At 40.9% G+C, this 20,199-nt stretch overlaps 1 protein-coding gene across 1 annotated transcript in view; it reads right to left on the reverse strand.

Annotated features, from left to right (window-relative positions):
• LOC127655513 (thrombospondin type-1 domain-containing protein 7A) overlaps positions 1 to 20,199 on the reverse strand; it is a 156,705-nt gene that overhangs the window by 91,446 nt on the left and 45,060 nt on the right. The window contains exons 2-3 of the mRNA XM_052143382.1: positions 10,245 to 11,100; positions 2,044 to 2,292 (exon numbers count right to left, since the gene is read on the reverse strand). Of these exons, the coding sequence (XP_051999342.1) occupies positions 2,044 to 2,292; positions 10,245 to 11,100 (1,105 nt within the window). The remainder of the gene's footprint in view (positions 1 to 2,043; positions 2,293 to 10,244; positions 11,101 to 20,199) is intronic.

Genomic DNA, 20,199 nt, shown 5'->3' on the forward strand with positions numbered 1-20,199 from the left:
ACTGACTTTTCACCAATTTTCTATTTTAAATTTGCTCCTGTGTCTTGCAATTTGCGCTGTGGGCTGTACCATTAGTGTGGGGGTTTGGGTTAAGGACTGCTTATTACTGCATGGATGTTGAGGAGTTTAAAAGGCTAGCAGGGGTCGCAACCTAATTAATATTTTTATTATTATTTGCATAAATGTTTTTTTATTTTCTCCCCTTTTTCTCCACAGTTTGGCATGCCAAATTCTCAATGCGCTCCAAGTCCGCATGGTGGCGTAGTGACTCGCCTCAATCCGGGTTGTGGAGGACAAGTCTCAGTTTCCTCCGCGTCTGAGACCATCAATCCACGCATCTTATTACATGGCTTGTTGAGCGCGTTACCGCTGAGACCTAGCGCATGTGGAGGCTCACACTATTCTCCGCGGCATCCAATCACAACTCACCAAGCGCAAAACACATTATAGCAACCATAAGGAGGTTACCCCAACGTGACTCTACCCAACCTAGCAACCGGGCCAATTGGTTGCTTAGAAAGCCTGACTGGAGTCACTCAGCACCCCCTGGATTCGAATTTGCGATTCCAGGTGTGGTGGTCAGCTTCTTTACTTGATGAGCAACCCAGGCCCCTCTATTATTATTATATTATTATTAATAATAATATTAATAATAAAAAACAAAATAATCATATATTTTTTTTTATGCATCTAAGGCCTTTATACGAAGCATATCCTTGCAATTTACCAGATCCATTTCTCCTTGTATGATATTCACTGGAAGAAAACTGGCACATGGTGGCTGATGAACTCTGAATTCCGAAAACTATTCTCAAGTAAATTCATTATATAGGTTTTAATTCATTAGAATAGATCCATACCAATACATTTATGTAGCCTAATTTTTGGCTATGATAGCGCAAAATTAGTGGCTCCTAAACGCAATGGCGGCTGGCTGGACTGACCAACCGGTATGGTAATTTGATCGCTCAAATGGCAAATTCTGTAAAAAGGCATTAATGTATAGATCTACAGTATAAGAAAAGAATAATGTAATTTCTTGGAGTGAGATTGATTGAGGAGGGCAACATTCTGAGATCTTCAACGTAATAGCAGCATGCACTAAGCCAGCCACCAATGAGCAAAAGTTTCCGTACAGATAGAAATGAATATCATACAAGGATACATGGACCTGGTAAATTGCAAGTAAACTGTATTAAGGCCTTAATGGATAAGAAATGACTAATAACCCTAAATTTAAAGGAAATGAAAAGCAATTTAGAAGTGGTCACCATTGTTTATTGATAGTATCATTTGCTTTGTAAATAAACACGTGATCCGTCAATGCCAGCTTCTGCCAGTCATGCGAGAGATCAAACCCGTATCATCCACTGTGTGGAGTGAACAACACAAAGCCAAACCCTTTATGCTTGCATGACCCACTTAATGTGACGTGCTTGACGCCAAGTTGCCGCTCAGTGGGTCCTGCAAATGGTTTGTCAACTCTCTTGCTATTGCCCACGTGCCAACCTCTCCGCGTGGCAAAGGTGGCATGTGTGCCTTTGGTTGTCGACCCCTGGGCAAGCCTTTTAAACTATTCCTCAAAGTACATGCAGTCCGTTCCCTAAACACAGTGCAGACTGCAATGAACATGTCATATAAAATACAGTCAGATTTAAACAATTAACATCTCAGTATTGACCAACAAAAGTTTGATCATTAAAGGGAGTAGTCAGCATAGTCTATGCATCATGCTATGCATCATTTCTCTAAATAACAATAATAATGTGTTAAGGACATTACATATTAAATCATGATTTTAACAGTTAGTTATCATGAAATCTATAAAAAGTAACTAATCTGATGAAGAGTATTTTAAAATGTAATTTATTCTAAATACAATGACAACATGTAATCCGTTACTAGCACTTAGTCGAATCAGGCATTATCCAGCCCTGGTGGAAATATGCCATCAAATTCTGTAAAATGGTCCACTGGTTAGGACACTCTATTATCTGTAACTAATTCACAAAGCTTTTGTAAAAATGTGTCTGTGGTACTTACATGGCACAGGGTGGCACCCCGTCCCCTCGAGGCTCACAGGTCTGACTCTCCTCCAGCTGGGGGCACTGGACCCCTCCTCCAGCAGGAAGACGCTGTACCTGTCTGCTGCGGGAGCATGTACCCTGCGGGATACTGGGGTCAGTGCAGGTCCTGGAGCATGGGCTCCACTTGCCCCATTCGCTGATCACACAGTCTTTGGGCATCAGGCAAGACTGGTAGGTTTCCGGAAGACTCCAGTGGGGGCACTGGCTGAAATGGGTCAGAGGTGAAGGAAGCCTGGTCAGTCAAGACAAGATACTACTTTAACCAAGACGCTTATTAGTGCTGGGTAAAAATATAGATTTTCTTAACGATCACGCAAGGCACGGAGAGTGTAAAGAAGTCACGCTTGTTTAGAAGTGCTGATAAAAGGATTGGTAAATCTGTATCATTACCGAGCTCTAATACTTATTTCACCAGTTAAAGGCATGGCTCAGATGTTAGACAGAATAATAGCCCCAGTCACCATCCATTTTCATTTTATGGAAAAAAAATATATATATGCAATTATAGTGAATATGTACCGTTGTGGTAGAGCAGGAGCAGAGCAAGACGAAGACCATAATGAAGTGATTCATAAAATAATGATTTTTGGGTGAATTATCAGTTTAACAAAATCATAGTACTTTTTCTATTGTTTTGGAGATTAAACAGTGCAGGAACACTGCTATAGTACATGAACAAGGTACTATCGTATATATGAGAAGTACCATGGTTTTAACATCTGATGCCATTGCTGTACCAACAGTACTTTTTGCATGGTTGGCACAGGGTGCACTTAATAACATGTTTTTGTTACTTTAACTCAATTTGCAGTTACCGTGATGAACAACAGCATTTGTAATCGCTTCAGAGGCCGATACTTTAATGCTGAACAGTTTAAATGCAGCATTTTCTCTTTTTTTGTTATTTTCTCCGTAGGCCGTGCAGCGGACGAGCTATTAGAGCTAATTACAGCCTGTTTCCTTTCCACTGAAGCTTCATTTAGCAACCTCTCATTTAGGTGCCTCTGTTGCCAAGCTCACCTCAAGGCAGCATGGACTCTTAAACACACAAACTTCAAAGCTGGCACTGTTTTCCACCCACTCTTAACCCAGATTAAGACATCTCTATAACACTTACAAATCTGGCAACATAACGACGCCATATTGTGCATTATTGCTGAGGGCATTATAACACAATAACTCTTCCTGAAGTGTAAAAACCGTAGTAACCGTAGGTATCTGGCAGAAATGCGATACGAAAGAATGCCAGTCTGTTGTTTGAATCGACTGTGTGCTATAAACTAAACAGGGTTATTGTCCAAATTTCACTTGAGACTATGGCTGGGCGTAATTAGCTAAAAATTATATCTCAAAATTTTAACTCATTTGAGGATATTCAATATATTTCTTCATTTTTACACATTTTCTCGGAAATGGCTTAAAAGAGAAACCATTTTCTCAATCAAAAAGTCTTTGTTGCCAATTAAAATGTATAATGTAAGAACTATAATAAAAATCAAATTAACAATAGAATAAAAATGAATCATTTTCCTATATACACTACAACAAGGCAGTAATACACATAAATATAAACACATAATATAAATAACTTATAACACTTATAATAATTTACTCATTAACGTAAGTAAATACATTAGATATCATGAACTAACAATGTTTAATAATTACTTGCATCTTTTCTTAATCTTGGTTAATGTTAATTTATCAAAATACTTTTGTTAATAGTTTAAATCTGTTCATATTTCATTAACTAATGCTAACTTGTATAACTTTTAAAGTAAAAATGTTTTAGTATTTGTGAAAATTAACAGTAACCAAGATAAGTTAATGCTGTCATGTTAACTGTTGTGTTAACTAATGTTAACGCATACAATATTTTGTACAGTGTTGTCATATTTACCTATATACTGTATGTGCATATATATTAGTATATACTTATATTTGTATATATTAACTGTATATGCATTTTTTACTGAAACATTTAAACATATGAACAAGTAATGACCCGAATGAATCATTGAATCAAAGATACGGATTGATTCAGTGAAACTGACCATTTTTCCTGATTCACATAATTAAATCAAGCTTAACAACTCCAACTGCATTTTTCTACCGAAGTTTAAATCTGCGACACTGTTTAAATATTGCTGTCTTAATGCTATCATTTGTGTAAATTGCAAGGCAAGGCGGGATCTAATCTAAAAGATCTAATCTAATCTAATCTAATCATGTCTTCTTGAAATGTAGGTGGCCAATAAAAAGTTCATTAAATACATTGCAATTTTCAAAATGTACTTTATTTGTTCTAGCAAGCAAAATCATTGCGAATAAAATCGCCCCGTTCTGGTCATGTTGATGTCTCTTGTTGGTATCGTGTGTTTTTGTTTTGGTTAAATGTGCACTACCTCATATTATTTCTTATATGCATTGTGTTTATACACAGGATTATGGGTTTTTGTTTTTGAGTGATTGTTTTCCATTTACTGAAATAAAGAGGCCACAGGATCATTTGCATTCAAACGAGAATAATGTTTATCTTTTAATGTAAGACTAACTCAATTGTGGGAATTCAGGAAATTCCCTATGGTGGCAGGCCTATTATGAAGAATTCCATCAAATCCTGAATGAAATTAGGGCATAATATTCTAAATTAACAAAGCTATTTCACACAGAACCTTTTGGTTAAGTTGAGAAAAAGTCTATAATGTATAATCTTTGGTTTGATACTGTCTGCTGGAGTGCTTGTGCAAGTTTCTACAGACATATAAACTTATACCATATAAACAAATACCAAAAAGTAACACCAAAGCACAAAAAGCTCTGATGTCTTTCAAGATATTACACTGGCACTGTTACTGACAAAAGAGAAGTAATGAAACAGAATAAGCACAGTGTGACTGGTTTGTTTTGATATCTATAGGGTAATCACAGAGCAGATGCATCAGAAAGAAATGTGTTCAGCTTTCCTGAACTTGCTAAACAACTATGAATATTTCACAAGTTAAGATAAACAAGTTAAAGATTAATATTAATGCTCCTAGGGGTATGAGAGCTGTTTTTGTGATTCCAGTTACTGTAAATATTACTGTTAGTAATGGATACCAAAATAGAATGAGATGCTGGTGAAACGCTACTTTTCAAAGGGAAATGTGATTTAATCAGTGAATAATGACTTAATTTTTGGCCTGTTTCTCATCCAGTGCTATTGTATTGCTTCAGAAGACTTGGAATAGAGCAGGGTTTCCCAAACTGTGGTACGAGTACCCCTTGGTGTACGTGAGGCGACAATGGGGGTACGCGAATGACATTCTGAGATATAACATTCAAACCCAGTTCATGTATTTCTCAATGAAAAAAATTATTTTGTGTGCCCTCCAGTGTAGAAACACCAAAATGGTTGTCATAAAGGTAAGAAAAATATGCAATGAAATAACCCGATATTTTGTGGTTAAAAAATGCATTTACTCATGCGTCGTGCATCACACAAGTCAATTTTTTCATCAGCCCAGCCCAGTGCTAGGTGACGTAGCGAAGTGATAGCAAGTAAAATACTTAACAGTTTTACCAGACTCGCACATGTCAGTCGTCCACGATTTTAGTTTAGTCTTTTTTTCGCCGTTTAAAACGTAATTTTATTTAAGGTTAGATGCATAGGGAGTTATGATTCTGTTGGAGAAGTTCATAAGCTTTGATGACAGGTGTCAGACATTCAGCAGCCCTAAATAATTTCCAAACACATTTGCTCACAGGGTAGAGACCTGATTTTACATTGTTACATTATATTTATTCAGCAAATGAGCTCAACCTTGCTAACAGCGTCAATTGTGACATAAAAAGCCCCTTGAGGTGCACAATTGCACAGATACTTAATGCTCGAATTCGGCCGGCAATGCCGTACCTGCAATGAGCTGCAATTCCAGGCACAGAACCGAACGCTATTCTTGCATACCGCAACGCAATGAGGGGGGAGTTTTCTAGTTATGCAGTTATACAATATCTAGCATTCCCATCTCAATTGGTACGCCAGTATACGTATATGATTAATATCATATACATATACTGTACTAAACATAACATGTACAAATTTAACATATTTAATATAAGGGAGTTGTTTTACAAAGATAATTGTAAAACAACAAGACATATTTTAAAATGTCCTTGTGTGAATTGTATCTATGCGTTAGTAAAAAGTTTGGGAACAAGTGGAATAGAGCATGAGTCATATGTATTTCTTTTATAAAAAAATGTTTTATGCTTTTGGGGGGCTTAGCAGTTTAAATAACCATCCATGTTTGTTGTATGGAAAAAAGAAGCTAACTTATTCAGCATCTCATCTTTTGTGTTTATGAAAGATTTAAAATAACATGAAGTTGGAACAACATGAGGGTGAGTAAATTATGGCCATGTCCACTCTAATCCGTTTAAGCTTGAAAACTCTGTATTTAGTTTCCTAACATCATCGTTTCCCAAGATATGCGGTTATGAAGAGCGTTTGAGGAAAATGAGAAAAAATCCATTTGAGAAATAATTGCAGTTTCAGTGTGGATTAAAGTGGTAAACATTGCGAAATCAATATGTTTTCAACGTATTCAGCGAAAACATAGAAGGGTGGACGTGGCATCTATGATTAATTCTTAAATGATTAAACCTCCTGAGACCCAAGCGTGACTGCTGTGTTCATTTTACATTTCTCTTTTTGTTTTTTTAACTAGTGGCACCTAATAAACAAGCAAAAAAATATTATAATTTCTAGAGCAAAAAGTTTTCCTAAAAAGTGATGTCCACATATGTGGAGAGTGTTACTAATTTGTGAAAGTTTCAATAATACCAAGCTATAGAAAGTGAGATTTTTTTTTTTTATCAAACTGTTTATTATGTTTCAATGGGTATTGGTTATTTATGTTTTTGAGACTTTACAGCCCTTACATCAGAAAGTAACATAATTAATTCTGATTCAAAGTAATAGCTGGCAGCATCCAATCCCTGCCAAATATGTTGAGTGGTCCAAACAATATCTGCAGCCTGAAACTGAACTTTTGGTTGGATTATATGAGAGAATGAACTTAGCTGCATAGAGACCTATAGGATGGTCCCTTGCTCCCTATTCAGTGAATGACTTAACCTCCAGTGTGCTGTCTGTCTGCACTGGTCTCAAAACATTCCGAAATGTTCATCCCAACTCAATATCAAGACACTGAAAACTACATTTTTCTGCTTTTGGATGAACCAACTGATTCTCAATGTGATAATGCACAGTAAACATAGGAATGCATTTAGTAATGTTCATCAATAGAACCGTATTGTACAGTGATAACAAAATACAATATAAAAATATGTATTAAAATGAAGCGAAATGACCCACAGATGTGTTGGAAATGTTGAAAGTTATTCAAAGTAGCTAACATGTATTTTTGTACTTTTGAGGGAATAATGTCCCAAAATCCACATACGTGGACACCATGTTTATCAGCGTGCTGATGCGCGAAGAATGAATGCATTTTTTAAAGCGGCATGTCAAATTAATCTAGAGACGCTACTCTTTACACCCAAACATGTTTCAATGAAACAACGTAAAGAGGTTTCTTACCAGAGGCACCTTTTTTGGCTCTGCACCCGTCAAAGCGCTTCATGAAAATTGACGCCATGCTGTTGTGTGATGTGACTCGGTGCACCAGAATTTTAACCCATAAATGACAGTCTAGAGTCTTATGAACAGTATTCAGTCAGTTTAAATTCATGTTAATTATGCCTTGCCTATGGTGAAGACAAAATACAATGTCCACGCAAGGATAAAACACATTCTAAATGCTTTTCTTTAAACATTTCCTATTTTCTATAAAGTGAACACATTAAGGCCTATAAGACTGCAGCAAACTTTTAAAATGACTATAAAACATTTAATACTCTGTGGAAAGCGCTGGCATACACTCCTGCCATGTCACAGATTGTGCTGCCGGGGAATATACAGTTGTCATCTCTACAGTTGAAAATAGACATCAAGCGTGGGCGTGCATTGACAGCGAGGCACAGATCCAGACTAGTCACGTAGCTGCATTCTCTTACTGTCAGCCCCTGATGGAGTGTACAAACATACCGGAATCCCACAATTTTAAGACTCATTAGCCTGAGGGCATTTAGCGCTACAATAAAAATAAATGCAGCTCAAGAGAAAGTAATGCATAATGGATTCTCTCTTAATGCAGACATTGCAATGGCCTGTCGTTGTTTAATATGAATGGCCGTTCTGTGATTGAAAAGACTCATACTTATGAGTATGAACTCGCATCTTAGAGCATAGTCAGAGTAGAGATTTTGCTATATCATTTACATAGCGGTAGATATGTACAGTGGCAAGAAAAGTATATGAGCCATTTGGAATGAGCTGTTTTTAGCTGTAATTTTCTGCATTAATTGGTTGTAAAATGTGATTTCATCTTCAAAGTCACAAGTATAGACAAACGCAATGTGCTTATGTTCACAACACACAAACAATTATAATATTTCATGTCTTTATTGAACACATCCCATTAAACATTCATAGTGCTGTGGAAAATATATGTGAACCCTTGGATTTAATAACTGGTCAATCCTCCTTTGGCAGCAATAGGAATGTTGGACAATTCTTCCTTGCAGAACTGCTTCTGCTCTGCCATATTCTTAGGATTCTGGTGAGAACGGCTCTCCTGATGTAATTCCACAGCATTCCTCAACACCTCTATTGGGTTAAGGTCTGGATTCTGACTGGGCCACTCCAAAAAGTGGATTATCTTTTTTTGAAGCCACTTTGTAGTGGATTTAGTTTGATGTTTAGGGTCATTGTCCTGCTGCATCACCCAACTTTTACTGAGATTCAACTGGTGCACAGCCACCCTGACTTTAACCTGTAGGTCAAGATGTCTTGATAAACTTGAGAATAAATTTTTCCCTCGATGATGGCAAACGGTCAAGGCACCGAAGCAGCAAAGCAACCTCAAATGGTAAATAAATGGTCTGCACTTATATAGCACCTTTTCAAACTTAACGGTATTCAAAGTGCTTTACACTGTGACTCATCCACCCATTCACACACCAATGGCGGCAGAGCTGCCATGCAAGGTGCTAGCCTGAGCATCTTGGGGTTCAGTGTCTTGCCCAAGGACACTTCGGCATGTGGAGTCGTATGGGCTGGGATTCGAACCACCAACCCTGCAATTAGTGGCCGACCCTCTCTACCAACTGAGCCACAACCACTGGGATGATGTATGCGGTGCCCTTTTCACGCAATACGTAGTGCTGCATGTTCTTCCAAAACTATTCAACCTTAGTGGCATCAGTCCACAAAACATTTCCCATTAGCGTTGTGGAGTGTCAACTGTCAAGGTGGTCTTTGGCAAACTTCAGTCATGCAGTAATGTTTTTGTTGGAAAGCTGCGGCTTCATCTGTCAATTTGTCGAACTTTGGACAGAAGAACATCTAAGCTCTTCGAGATAACTTTGTAACCCTTTATGCAAAGCAACAATTCTTGTCTCGCGAGACATGGCCCACATCAGCAGATGCTTCTTGTCAATAGCAAAATCAAAATGTGAGAGTGCTTTTTATAAGTTAAAGTATCTCGAACCCACACCTCCAATCTTGTTTCGTTAATTGGATGCCAGGTTTTCCAACTCCTGACTCTAATTAGGTTTTGATGATGTCATTAGCCTAGGGGTTCACTTACTTTTTCCACAGCACTGTGGTTGGTTTAATGAATGGAATGTGTTCAGTAAAGTCATGAAAGTTTATACATGTTTGTGTGCTGTTAGCTTAAGCACATTGTGTTTTGTGACTGATGAAGATGAGATCACATTTTATTACCAATTAATGCAGAAGACTAGCTAATTCCAAAGGGTTCACATACTTTTTCTTTCCATTGTATTTTCATTTGCATGCAAATATACGAAATATCACATTGCATATATGCAATAAATATATGCAATAGTCATTTTAGAGCAGCTTTGAAGACAGGGCAAATACAAATTTAGACTGTTATGAGTCTTGTTTTGAACTCAGATGTTACATGATGGTTTTGTACTGATGTCAGACTTACTGTAGGTCTCATATTGATGTCAAGTCTTTTGTAAAGTATTTTATTTAATAGATTATGCATAATTAGGCATCACCAGAGTAAAGCTACTCACCTGATTGATACCGTACTCCCATTTCTATGTACACAAACCACCTGTCGAGACTGGTAGCCCACTTCGATTTTCCAGAGGTCACCTTCTTGTCGGTTCAGCCGATTGCGGTTGCGTTTTTTCTTGATGAGCTCGCGCATCTCTGGGTCTCTGTTAGCCTTCCTCTCTTTGCCTTTGCGCCGTCTGGCCTGGCGGACGGGACGTGCGGGGGCGACAGAGGACTCCGGTTGTGATGTTGGAGATGGAGAGGGCATTTTGCACTCGCTCCATCCACCCACCCTCAAATTAAACGCAGTTTCTCTGCCTTCACAAGTTCTCGGCGCACAGGTCTGGAACTCAGTCAGATTGGGGCAAGGAAGCCCCCCAAAAAGTGGTGGTGCCACCACGGAGCGAATGCGGTTTTGCAGGCCCAGCCCGCATGTTTTGGAGCATGTGGTCCAAGGGGTGAACTCGGTCACCACACAGTTCTGAGGGCATGGTATAAGACAGGCTTGTTCCTGTCGGGGTTTGGGCTCAAAGTACTCACAGATGGCATCGTCAGCCGGTGACACATCCGCTTTGAGTGCACAGTTTACCTCTCGATTCTGGATGCCCTCTTCACCCTGTAAGCATACACCTGTGCGACCAGTACCAGTCCGCAAGGATATGGGAACACACTGGTTCCATGGACCCTTTCGCCAGTCGTAAAGGTCCTTGTGCCAGTCGCAAACACGGAAGCAGCTCTGCTGATTGGCTGGTCGTGTGGACTGAAGGCAGTTGGTATGGAGGGTGGTCCAGCCTTCCACGTGAGCGCACCACACCGCCCGACTTTGACTCCCTCCAGGTCCACACTCGCTTCCCATACACCTGCCCCATGGACCTGCGGACAAGAACACACTTCGAGTTAGACTACAAGGTCTAAGTGCAAATTCACTGAATGTAGAACCCGAATTTAACTTGTTATTCACTGATGATTTTCCACACTGCCAAAGCCCTGAAATCTAATTTGCTTCCGCGTAAGGATTCAAAAATGGATTGTCAACCCACTGTACCATGTTTGAAATCCTTGACACCAAACACCATTGGTTTTTGCATGTGTATGCATATCCGAATGTGGCATGTCAGTTAAAATATGCCAAACGAAGAAAATGACTGTAGAGCTGCAAAAGAAGGGAAGATTTTCAGTGAATAACAACACAAATCTATTGTATGGATTAAAAAAACATATTGCTGTATGGACTTATTTTTTATGGTGCTTCAATGGTGCCTTTTATGGTGCTTGACAGATGTAGTCACTACAAATGAGAAATATAAGAGCATACAGGTTTGGAATGACATAGGGTGATTATCTGAGTGGTGCTTTTATTAAAGTATTTGACCGTGGAGTGATTAATCCATCAAAATGAATTATGTGTTAATCACATTTTAGTACGTGCTGCTTTTAGCATTGGCATGACAGCATTATTTTCTTCCAAATGAAGAAGAGAAGGATAGGCATCTCAAACAACCTCACAATGGGGTCTAATCTTGTGACCATAACAAATGCAACCAAGTTGCTGTGATTCTTGTTAGCAAACATTTCTAAACATCAAGCATTATAATAGGATCAATACTTCCAGGATCAAGGTTATCCATTGAAAGAAAGCCTTCACAAAAAACAAAATCAAAAAAATAACTGAAACCAGACAACAAAACCTAAATTTGGTGAGAATTTGGGCAAGTTTAAGCAGGCCAGGATGGGAGAAACCATCTGAAACCAGATTAAAACAGCTGGAGACCATCTGAAGACCAACCTGGTCTGAGAGACCTGCTTAAGCTGCCTAAAACTAGCTTAGACCAGCAAACCAGATTTTCTTTTTTCTAAAAAAGTTATAAATGCAGTTATAAATAAATGCAGCTCGTTTAAAAATGTCAGGCTGTACAGTACAGACACAAATGCATTACTAGCAGAGATAACGAGAACTGTGATTGTGCTTCAGGGACTGAAATTTACCCCCACTTTAGAAAATGAGGCTTTATTACCATTAACTATCAATGTATTGCATTTGCATTAGTCACCATAACCCTGTTTCCATCTCACATTCCCCATATTCAGCGCTTCCTGTATGATAAATTGTCCTCTCTGTTATACGTTAGGCCTAATAATAATCCATTGGAGGAGGTTTTTGCTTTAAAAGCGTCCGGACAGACCTCATTATGTTAAACAAGAGCAGAGGAAATGGAGGGTGTTTTTTGTAAAGCACGGTTGAAAGTAATTCATGAGCAGTTTGGACTTTGACATGGTCATCTATGATAATAAAAACCAAGATTGCTGCATGTCAGTGTAAAAATCTAAAAACGTTTCTACACGGTTGCTAGTTTTTTCAGTGTCGTTGCTAGCAGTGCTTGCTAGCAGTGTTGCTATCGATGTTCAAATGACTAACTACTTCTCTAAAATTATAATCAGATTACTTCACTGATTACTTCATTGAAAAGTAATCACATTGATAATAACTTTTAAAATACCTTCTAAAAGTTTTTTGTTTTCCAACTCAAATTCAAAAATAATGTCTATTTTCTCCTTGTTCACTGTCGCAAACCCTTCAGCTGTCACACAGACGCACATATGAACATATTATTTTTTTTTTCTCACTTTAATTGTATTACACAATAGTTTTTACAAATATCTGTAACCAAAGTAATGTATTTAAAAGTAATTAAGTACATTATTTCATTGAAAATCAGTAACTGTAATCTGATTACAAGAACTTGTACACTACTTTGTGTGCCTAAATGTAATTAGATTACAGTAACTAATTATGTTTTAATCCAATTACACCCAAAACTGTGGATGGTTAATTACAGACCAAAGAGCATCTATTCATGTCCCTAGATATGGCTCAGGTCCCTCTTTCCAGTTAAAGCTGAAGTATCTGATTTCTGCACCACTAACGTCACCATATGGAATTGCAAAAACAATCACATTTTCAAACAGATTTCAGAGATCTCTTCCTGTCTTATTTTGGTTGTACAAACAGATAGTCAAATATGCTTTGTAGGGCTGGATGGGCCACTCAAACACACAGAGCAAGGTTTACACTTTTATATGAAATCAACGTAAAAATGGCTTACTTGTAGCTGATTTTGCATATTAAACTGATCATTTTAAGAAAACATTAACATTTAACATTTAAACATTTAAAAAAACATTAACATAAAATTCAACAGTTGTCATGCTAAAAGCATACAGTACAAAGATCTTGATCATACAATTGTTTACACAACTGCAAAGAGTGAAGTTCATGAAGCTGGAGAGATATCCCAGGATCCAATTCTCTGTTTATGTCATAGATTTAATGGCTGTGCGTAACGCATCACAACAGTGGGTGGGAGCAGAACTGCTGCAGCTTTCCTGAGGCTAATCGTCTTTGTGGATTGCAGGAATAGGCACAATCCCCGCAAAATCATTTCAACGAAAACAATAAAGATTTTTCTTGTTGTCACTCAAATCCCCCACAGGGTTAGAAAGAAGATTTTAAGACCGTGGTGGTCTGTAAACTTGAAGAGGTGTGAACTGTGAAATATGCTAAATTAAAGGTGATGTTGAAATACTTCCTCCTCTCCCAACTTAATATGTAGAGATAAATGTACATACTGAAAACATATTGTAGGATGATTAATGCAAAAAGTGTGCATGTTTGTAAACAAGATGCAGTCCCAGTGAGAGACAAAAAAGTGTGAAAGAGAGTATGGGAAAGAGGCTAAATGTACTGTAAGTGAAGTTTTTTATAAGAAACAATCGAATTCATAGATGCACAAAAAATCTACACAATATCATGTGTAAAGCCACAATTGATGCCCGGGTCAAAATTGACCCACAAACTCAAAAGATTACATTTAAATGATTATATCTCTTCAACAAATTTATTACAATATGATTTTGTCTTGACAAAAACAAAAAATTAGCTAGTTAACTCCTAGCCAATCACATGTAAGCCAATGCTTTATAAGTCTGCTCACAATCTATCACATTGCTGTTTCAGTGTGCTAACACGGCAACCTCCACCACCCCACCACCACCAGTTGAGTCCCGTCCTGCACGGGGGTAGGCTCCTTGCCCCTGCCTCCTATCTCCGGCAGGATATGATGGTTCCGAGTACAACCTCTTCGGGCTGCCAAAGAGAGACATTACTTTTTCTGTTTTATACTTAACATCTTAAATTTCACTCAAGTCTGCGAGACTTCCTGATAGAAGTTTAGTTCCTGTACTAAAAACTATGTGGTATTTAAAAATTATTATCTACCTCACCTGGTTCAAAAATTACCCGAACACAATAGGAGGGTTAAGATTAATCACATTGTTTGGTTATAAAACCCAGCCCTACCATTTCCCTCAACACTGGGGTCATTGATAGGCAAGCAGGCCAACAACAGGTCAGTACTGATCAATATCTTGCACATACATTTTTCCTGTGCTCAGATGAGACGTCCAGCTGTCTTGATAAAAGGTAATTCTAGCAGACAAAGTGCTGGTCCATCAGTGTCTGACAGGTGCGCGAGAGAAAAGAGAGCAGACAATTCATGCTGTCAGTCAGACCGACAACAGTTCAATGCATAGAGAGAGAAATATAGAAATGAGCAGAAACATTCAATGGAAAAGCCTCAATGCACTTGCAAATAATAACATACAATGTATTAGATAAATGGGAAGAGATGGTGTGATGGCTCTAAAATTAACCTGGGTTTAAAGGAATAGTACACAATAAAATGAAAATTCTGTCATTAAATATGTTATTAAAATCTATTTGATGTTTGTAGAAATGTGGACTGAGCCAGTTCTGCAGCTTTGTTTCAATAAAGGCTCATTTTTCAATGGGGAAGAAGTTTGGAGTTCTGAACTACTGTATGTTTTTATAGTACAATGAACTGTTTTATCTCTAAAGATCAAGGAAAATGTGATTTCTACTGATATGACTACTTAAAGAAAAGTCCAGTGTGTGTTTCAGTGGAGTGAGACACTTAAGACATCAAAGATGCCGGAAAAGCTAAAAGATGCTGAAAACAAATAGCTTGTGATGAGTAAAAGATGAGTATCCCTCATCAAAAAGTAAAGAAAATGCTTGATGTGTATAAAACACTTCACTTGCACCAAACCCTTCTGATATCAGTGTCTTTTAAATAACTTTAAATTAACATATTCCCTGATCAGCTACTTCTGGCGTATCAAAATGAAAAGGATAAATACAGAAGGTTTATTCTCTTTCTGATTCCAGTCAGTTTAAGAAATCCATCAAAGATGAGAAAACTGACCTCAGGCAAAGACCATTAAATTCATGAGCAATCTAAGAAGTTCTTATGACTTTCTGATGTTAAATCCAGATCTCCAAAGCTCACAAGTCTAATGTAAAATCATGTTTTAAAGGGGTAGATCCCCAAAAATTGTAATTCTCTCATCATTCAGATGTGTATGACTTACTTTCTTCTGCTGAACACAAACAAAGATTTTTAGTAGAACATCTCAGTAGAACATCTCATACAATGCAAGATAATGGTGGCCAGAACTTTGAAGGTCCAAAAAGCACATAAAGGCAGCATACAAGTGATCCACAATACTCCAGTGGTTTAATCCATCTCTTCAGAAGTAATATAAAAGGTGTGGGTGAGAAACAGATCAATAATTATGTACTTTTTACTATAAATCTGCACTTTTACTTTCACGTTCATCTTCTTTTGTTTTCTGCGATTCCCATTTTTCGTACATATCGCCACCTGGATAAGTTATAAGAAAAAAGGACTTATATATTGATCTGTTTCTCACCTCCACTTTTCATATTGCTTCTGAAGATATGGATATAACCAATGAAATCATATGGTTTACTTTTATGCTGCCTTTATGTGCTTTTCAAGCTTCAAAGTTCTGGTCAACATTTACTTGCATTGTATGGACCAAAAATCTTCATTTGTTTTCAGCAGAAGTAAGAAAGTCATTCACATCTGGGATGGTATGAGGGTGAGTAAATGATGAGAGAATTTTCATTTTTGGGTGAACTATCCCTTTAACACTGAAAATAAAAATGACACACTTCAGCTGTAGAAATCGTATCGGTTACCTAACGTAACCTCGGTTCTCTCTAGATGAGGGAACGAGTATTGCGTAAGCTAGCTTACACTACGGGAAAGATTCATCTTTTCTGAGATATTGAAGCCAAAAAATTATCCTTAATTTTTGTATCCATTGTCAACGCAGTGCGGCAGCTGCAGACCTTGAGCGGGCTAGCTAGCGAGCTCATAGGTTGCTCTGCGGCAACTGCTGCAGCCTATAGATCGAGCTTGGGCGAACTCGCGATCCAATGAGAGGCGCCCGCGCCACTGCATCAAAGCCCGCCAAAAGGGCGTGACTAGAGTGCATATAAGCGTAGTTCGTAGGCTGGAACCCTGGTTTTCATTGACTGAAGCGAAAAGTCGCCGTGGCGCTGAAGCACGGCCGGCTACGCAATACTCGCTCCTCATCTAGAGAGAACCGAGGTTACGTTAGGTAACCGACACGTTCTCTTACGAGAGTTCTCTCAGTATATGCGTAAGCTAGCTTACGCTCACGGGAACCCATTGTCAACGCCGGCGCGCCAAGCATCCACTGTATAAGCCCCAGGGAATTAAGGGGGACCCGGGGAGCCCTTATGAGTGGGGAAATAATATTTGGCCGGCAAGAATGCGGGTCATTGATTGTGTAATACATAAGCACATAGTAGGATCGGAACGACAGAGCGGCGGTGCCGGTCTGTGTGGAATGTGTCCCATCAGTGCAGCTCACCAGGGGAGCTGTAGCGTATTAAACCGCTAGTAGTTTTGCCTGCAGAGCGGGCACTTCCATATTGTAAAATCTGACAAAGGTGGAGGGGAAGTCCATCCCGCTGCCACACATATGTCGTGAATGGAAATTCCGCTGGACCATGCCCACGAGGATGCCAAGCCTCTAGTGGAGTGAGCCCTAATGCCCAACGGGCATGGCAGGTCTTTTGACGCCGTATGCAGCAGCAATAGCGCCCACTATCCATCTAGATAGTGTCTGTTTCGAGGCGGCGAGACCTTTGGTGCGCCTCGAACGAAACGAAAAGCTGCTCGAGCGCCTGAAAGCAGCGGAGCGTGCAGTATACAATCTCAGTGCTCTGACCGGGCAAAGGAGATTGGCGTCGCGTTCGCTATCCGGTGCTGGCAGCGCCGATAGGGAAATGACCTGTGCTCTGAAAGGAGTACCGATCACCTTGGGAACATAGCCGTGTCTAGGCTTTAAAATGACCTTGGAGTCACTTGGTCCAAACTCAAGACACGCAGCGCTGACAGACAGCGCGTGAAGGTCTCCCACACGCTTGACTGATGACAGGGCAGTCAGAAAAACGGTTTTGAGTGAAAGGTATTTCAAATCCACGGATTGAAGTGGTTCGAAAGGGGGGCTTTCATAGTTTCGAGAACTATAGAAAGATCCCAGATAGGAACCGATGGGGGCGCTGGGGTTCATCCTTCTAGCTCCCCTGAGGAAGCGGATGACCAGCTCGCTTTTACCCCATGACTGGCCGTGCAGGGGTTCAGCGTAACGCCGCAACGGCCGCCACATACACTTTGAGCGTGGATGGGGATCTGCCCTCATCCAGCAGCTCTTGTAGAAATACGAGCAGCTTACGACACCCCACATGTCCGTGGGTCCAGGTCTCTGTCGGTGCACCATTTTGAGAACACAGACCATTTTGACGCATAGAGTCTTCTCGTGGAAGGGGCTCTAGCGTGTATGATGGTGTTTATTACTCCTTCTGGCAGAGCGACGGTAGTCGCTGATCACCCACGCATGCAGCCCCAGCCTCTGGGTGGGGATGCCAGATTGTGCCGCGAGCTTGAGAGAGGAGATCTGCTCTCACTGGGATGGGCCACGGCGCTGTCAGTGACAGCTGCGTAAGCTCCGGGAACCATGTCTGATTCTCCCAACGCGGGCTATGAGGAGCACCGAGTGACGCGCTTCCCTGATCCTCTGCATTACCTGTGGCAATAGCGAGACGGAGGGAAGGCGTAAAGCGGGCGCCTGGGCCAGTCCTGGGCCAGCTGCCCTCGCTCGAGAAAAATACTGGGCAGTGAGAGTTCTCTTTGGACGCAAAGAGGTCTATCTCTGCTCTGCCGAATAGGTGCCATAACGCCTGGACTGTTTGAGCGTGCAGGGACCATTCCCCTGGGGAATATTGTCTCTGGACAGTCTGTCCGGGCCGCCGCTCAGGTGGCCTGGCACGCGCGTCGCCTCAGCGAGCGCAGGTGGCACTGGGACCAACTCAGTATGCGCTTTGTCAGATGGAAGAGGTTCCTGGATCTGACACCGCCCTGACGGTTTAGGTAGGATACCACAGATCTGTTGTCCGAACGGACCAGGACGCGGTGACCCTGAATGACCGGGAGAAAGCGACGAGCCGCACTCGACCGCTATCATTTCCAGACAATTTATGTGAAGGAGCTTTTCCTGAACTGACCATAGGCCTAAAACCGAGAGCTCCTCGCGAGACCGCGCTCCAACCCGTGTTGGACGCTGCCTGTCGAGATGACTTTTCGGCGAGATACAGCTCCCATTGTCACTCCCCGCTGATACCATTCGGCCACTGTCCAGGGCTGCAGAGCTGATATGCAGGTCTGAGTCACCTTGATGGGCTGGCGGCCTGTGGCCCAAGCCCGGCGAGACGCTGGTGTTTAGCCAATGCTGAAGCGGGCGATGTGCAGTAAACCCAGCTGAAGTACTGCTGCGGCTGAGGCCATGTAACCTAGCACTCTCTGGAATTTCTTCAGAGGCGTGAGGCTGTTCATCTGAAAAGATGCGCTAGTCGCTGAACACGGCGCGTGCGCTGTGTAGATAAGCGAGCCGCCATTGCCACGGAGTCTAGTTCTATTCCCAGGAAGGAAATGGTCTGACTGGGCTGTAGTGAGCTCTTGGTCCAATTGACTGCAAGACCCAAACTGTTCAGATGGCTGAGGAGAACTGCTCTGTGAGACAGAAGCTCCATATGTGACTGAGCCATAATCAGCCAGTCGTCCAAATAGTTCAGAATTCGCAAACCCTGACTCCGCAGGGGTGCGAGCGCCGCGATCCATGCACTTCGTGAAAGTACGGGGTGCTAAGGACAGGCCGAACGGAAGGACGGTGTATTGATAAACCTGGCCGTCGAAGGCGAATCTCAAGAATGGCCTGTGACGGGATTTATCTGAATCTGAAAGTATGCATCTTTCAGATCGAGAGAAATAAACCAGTCCCCTGGCGCACATGCGCGAGGAGTTTCCTGATTGTAAGCATTTTGAACGGTCTTTTGCAAGCACCTTGTTCAAAACCCTGAGATCTAATATGGGTCTGAGGCCGCCGTCTTTCTTGGGAACAAGAAAATAACGGCTGTAAAGCCCCGACTCGCTCAGAGAGGGTGGCACTTTTTCTATGGCCCTTTGCACAGAAGGCTTGCTATTTCTGAACGAAGCATGCACGCTGCTTCCGTGTTCACAGTGGTTTCGAGCCGCGCTCTGAAGCGAGGGGGCGGCGATCGAACTGTAGCAAATAGCCCTGTTGTATTGTGCTTAACACCCACTTGGATATCCCTGGAATAGCTTCCCACGCTTTGAAGCGTAACGCTAGAGGGTGAATGGCCAATTCGCTCTGATTGCCGCACACAGAGCGCTGAACAAAATGTGTGAGCGCGTTTAGTGTGTTCATGCATGATTGCTCGCAGACAGCATGAACAGGCTGTTTTGTGAGTGACTTCCGATTGGAATGAATGGGGAAAGAGTCACATCTGTTACGTGATGCGCAAGCATAGTCATGGGCACGGGACTTACACACAGAGGAATGGTTGCTGGCCGTGTAACAGAGCGGGCAGAGAATGGGCGCGCGCACGCATTTGCGGGCGCATTTATTGACTCTAGCGCTCGAGCGGTTCGTAACCGCTTTATGTGAGCGTGCTCTGGTGGGGACACGAGACATGCAGTG

The sequence above is a fragment of the Xyrauchen texanus genome, chromosome 15 (assembly GCF_025860055.1).
Source record: "Xyrauchen texanus isolate HMW12.3.18 chromosome 15, RBS_HiC_50CHRs, whole genome shotgun sequence".
NCBI lineage: Eukaryota > Metazoa > Chordata > Actinopteri > Cypriniformes > Catostomidae > Xyrauchen > Xyrauchen texanus.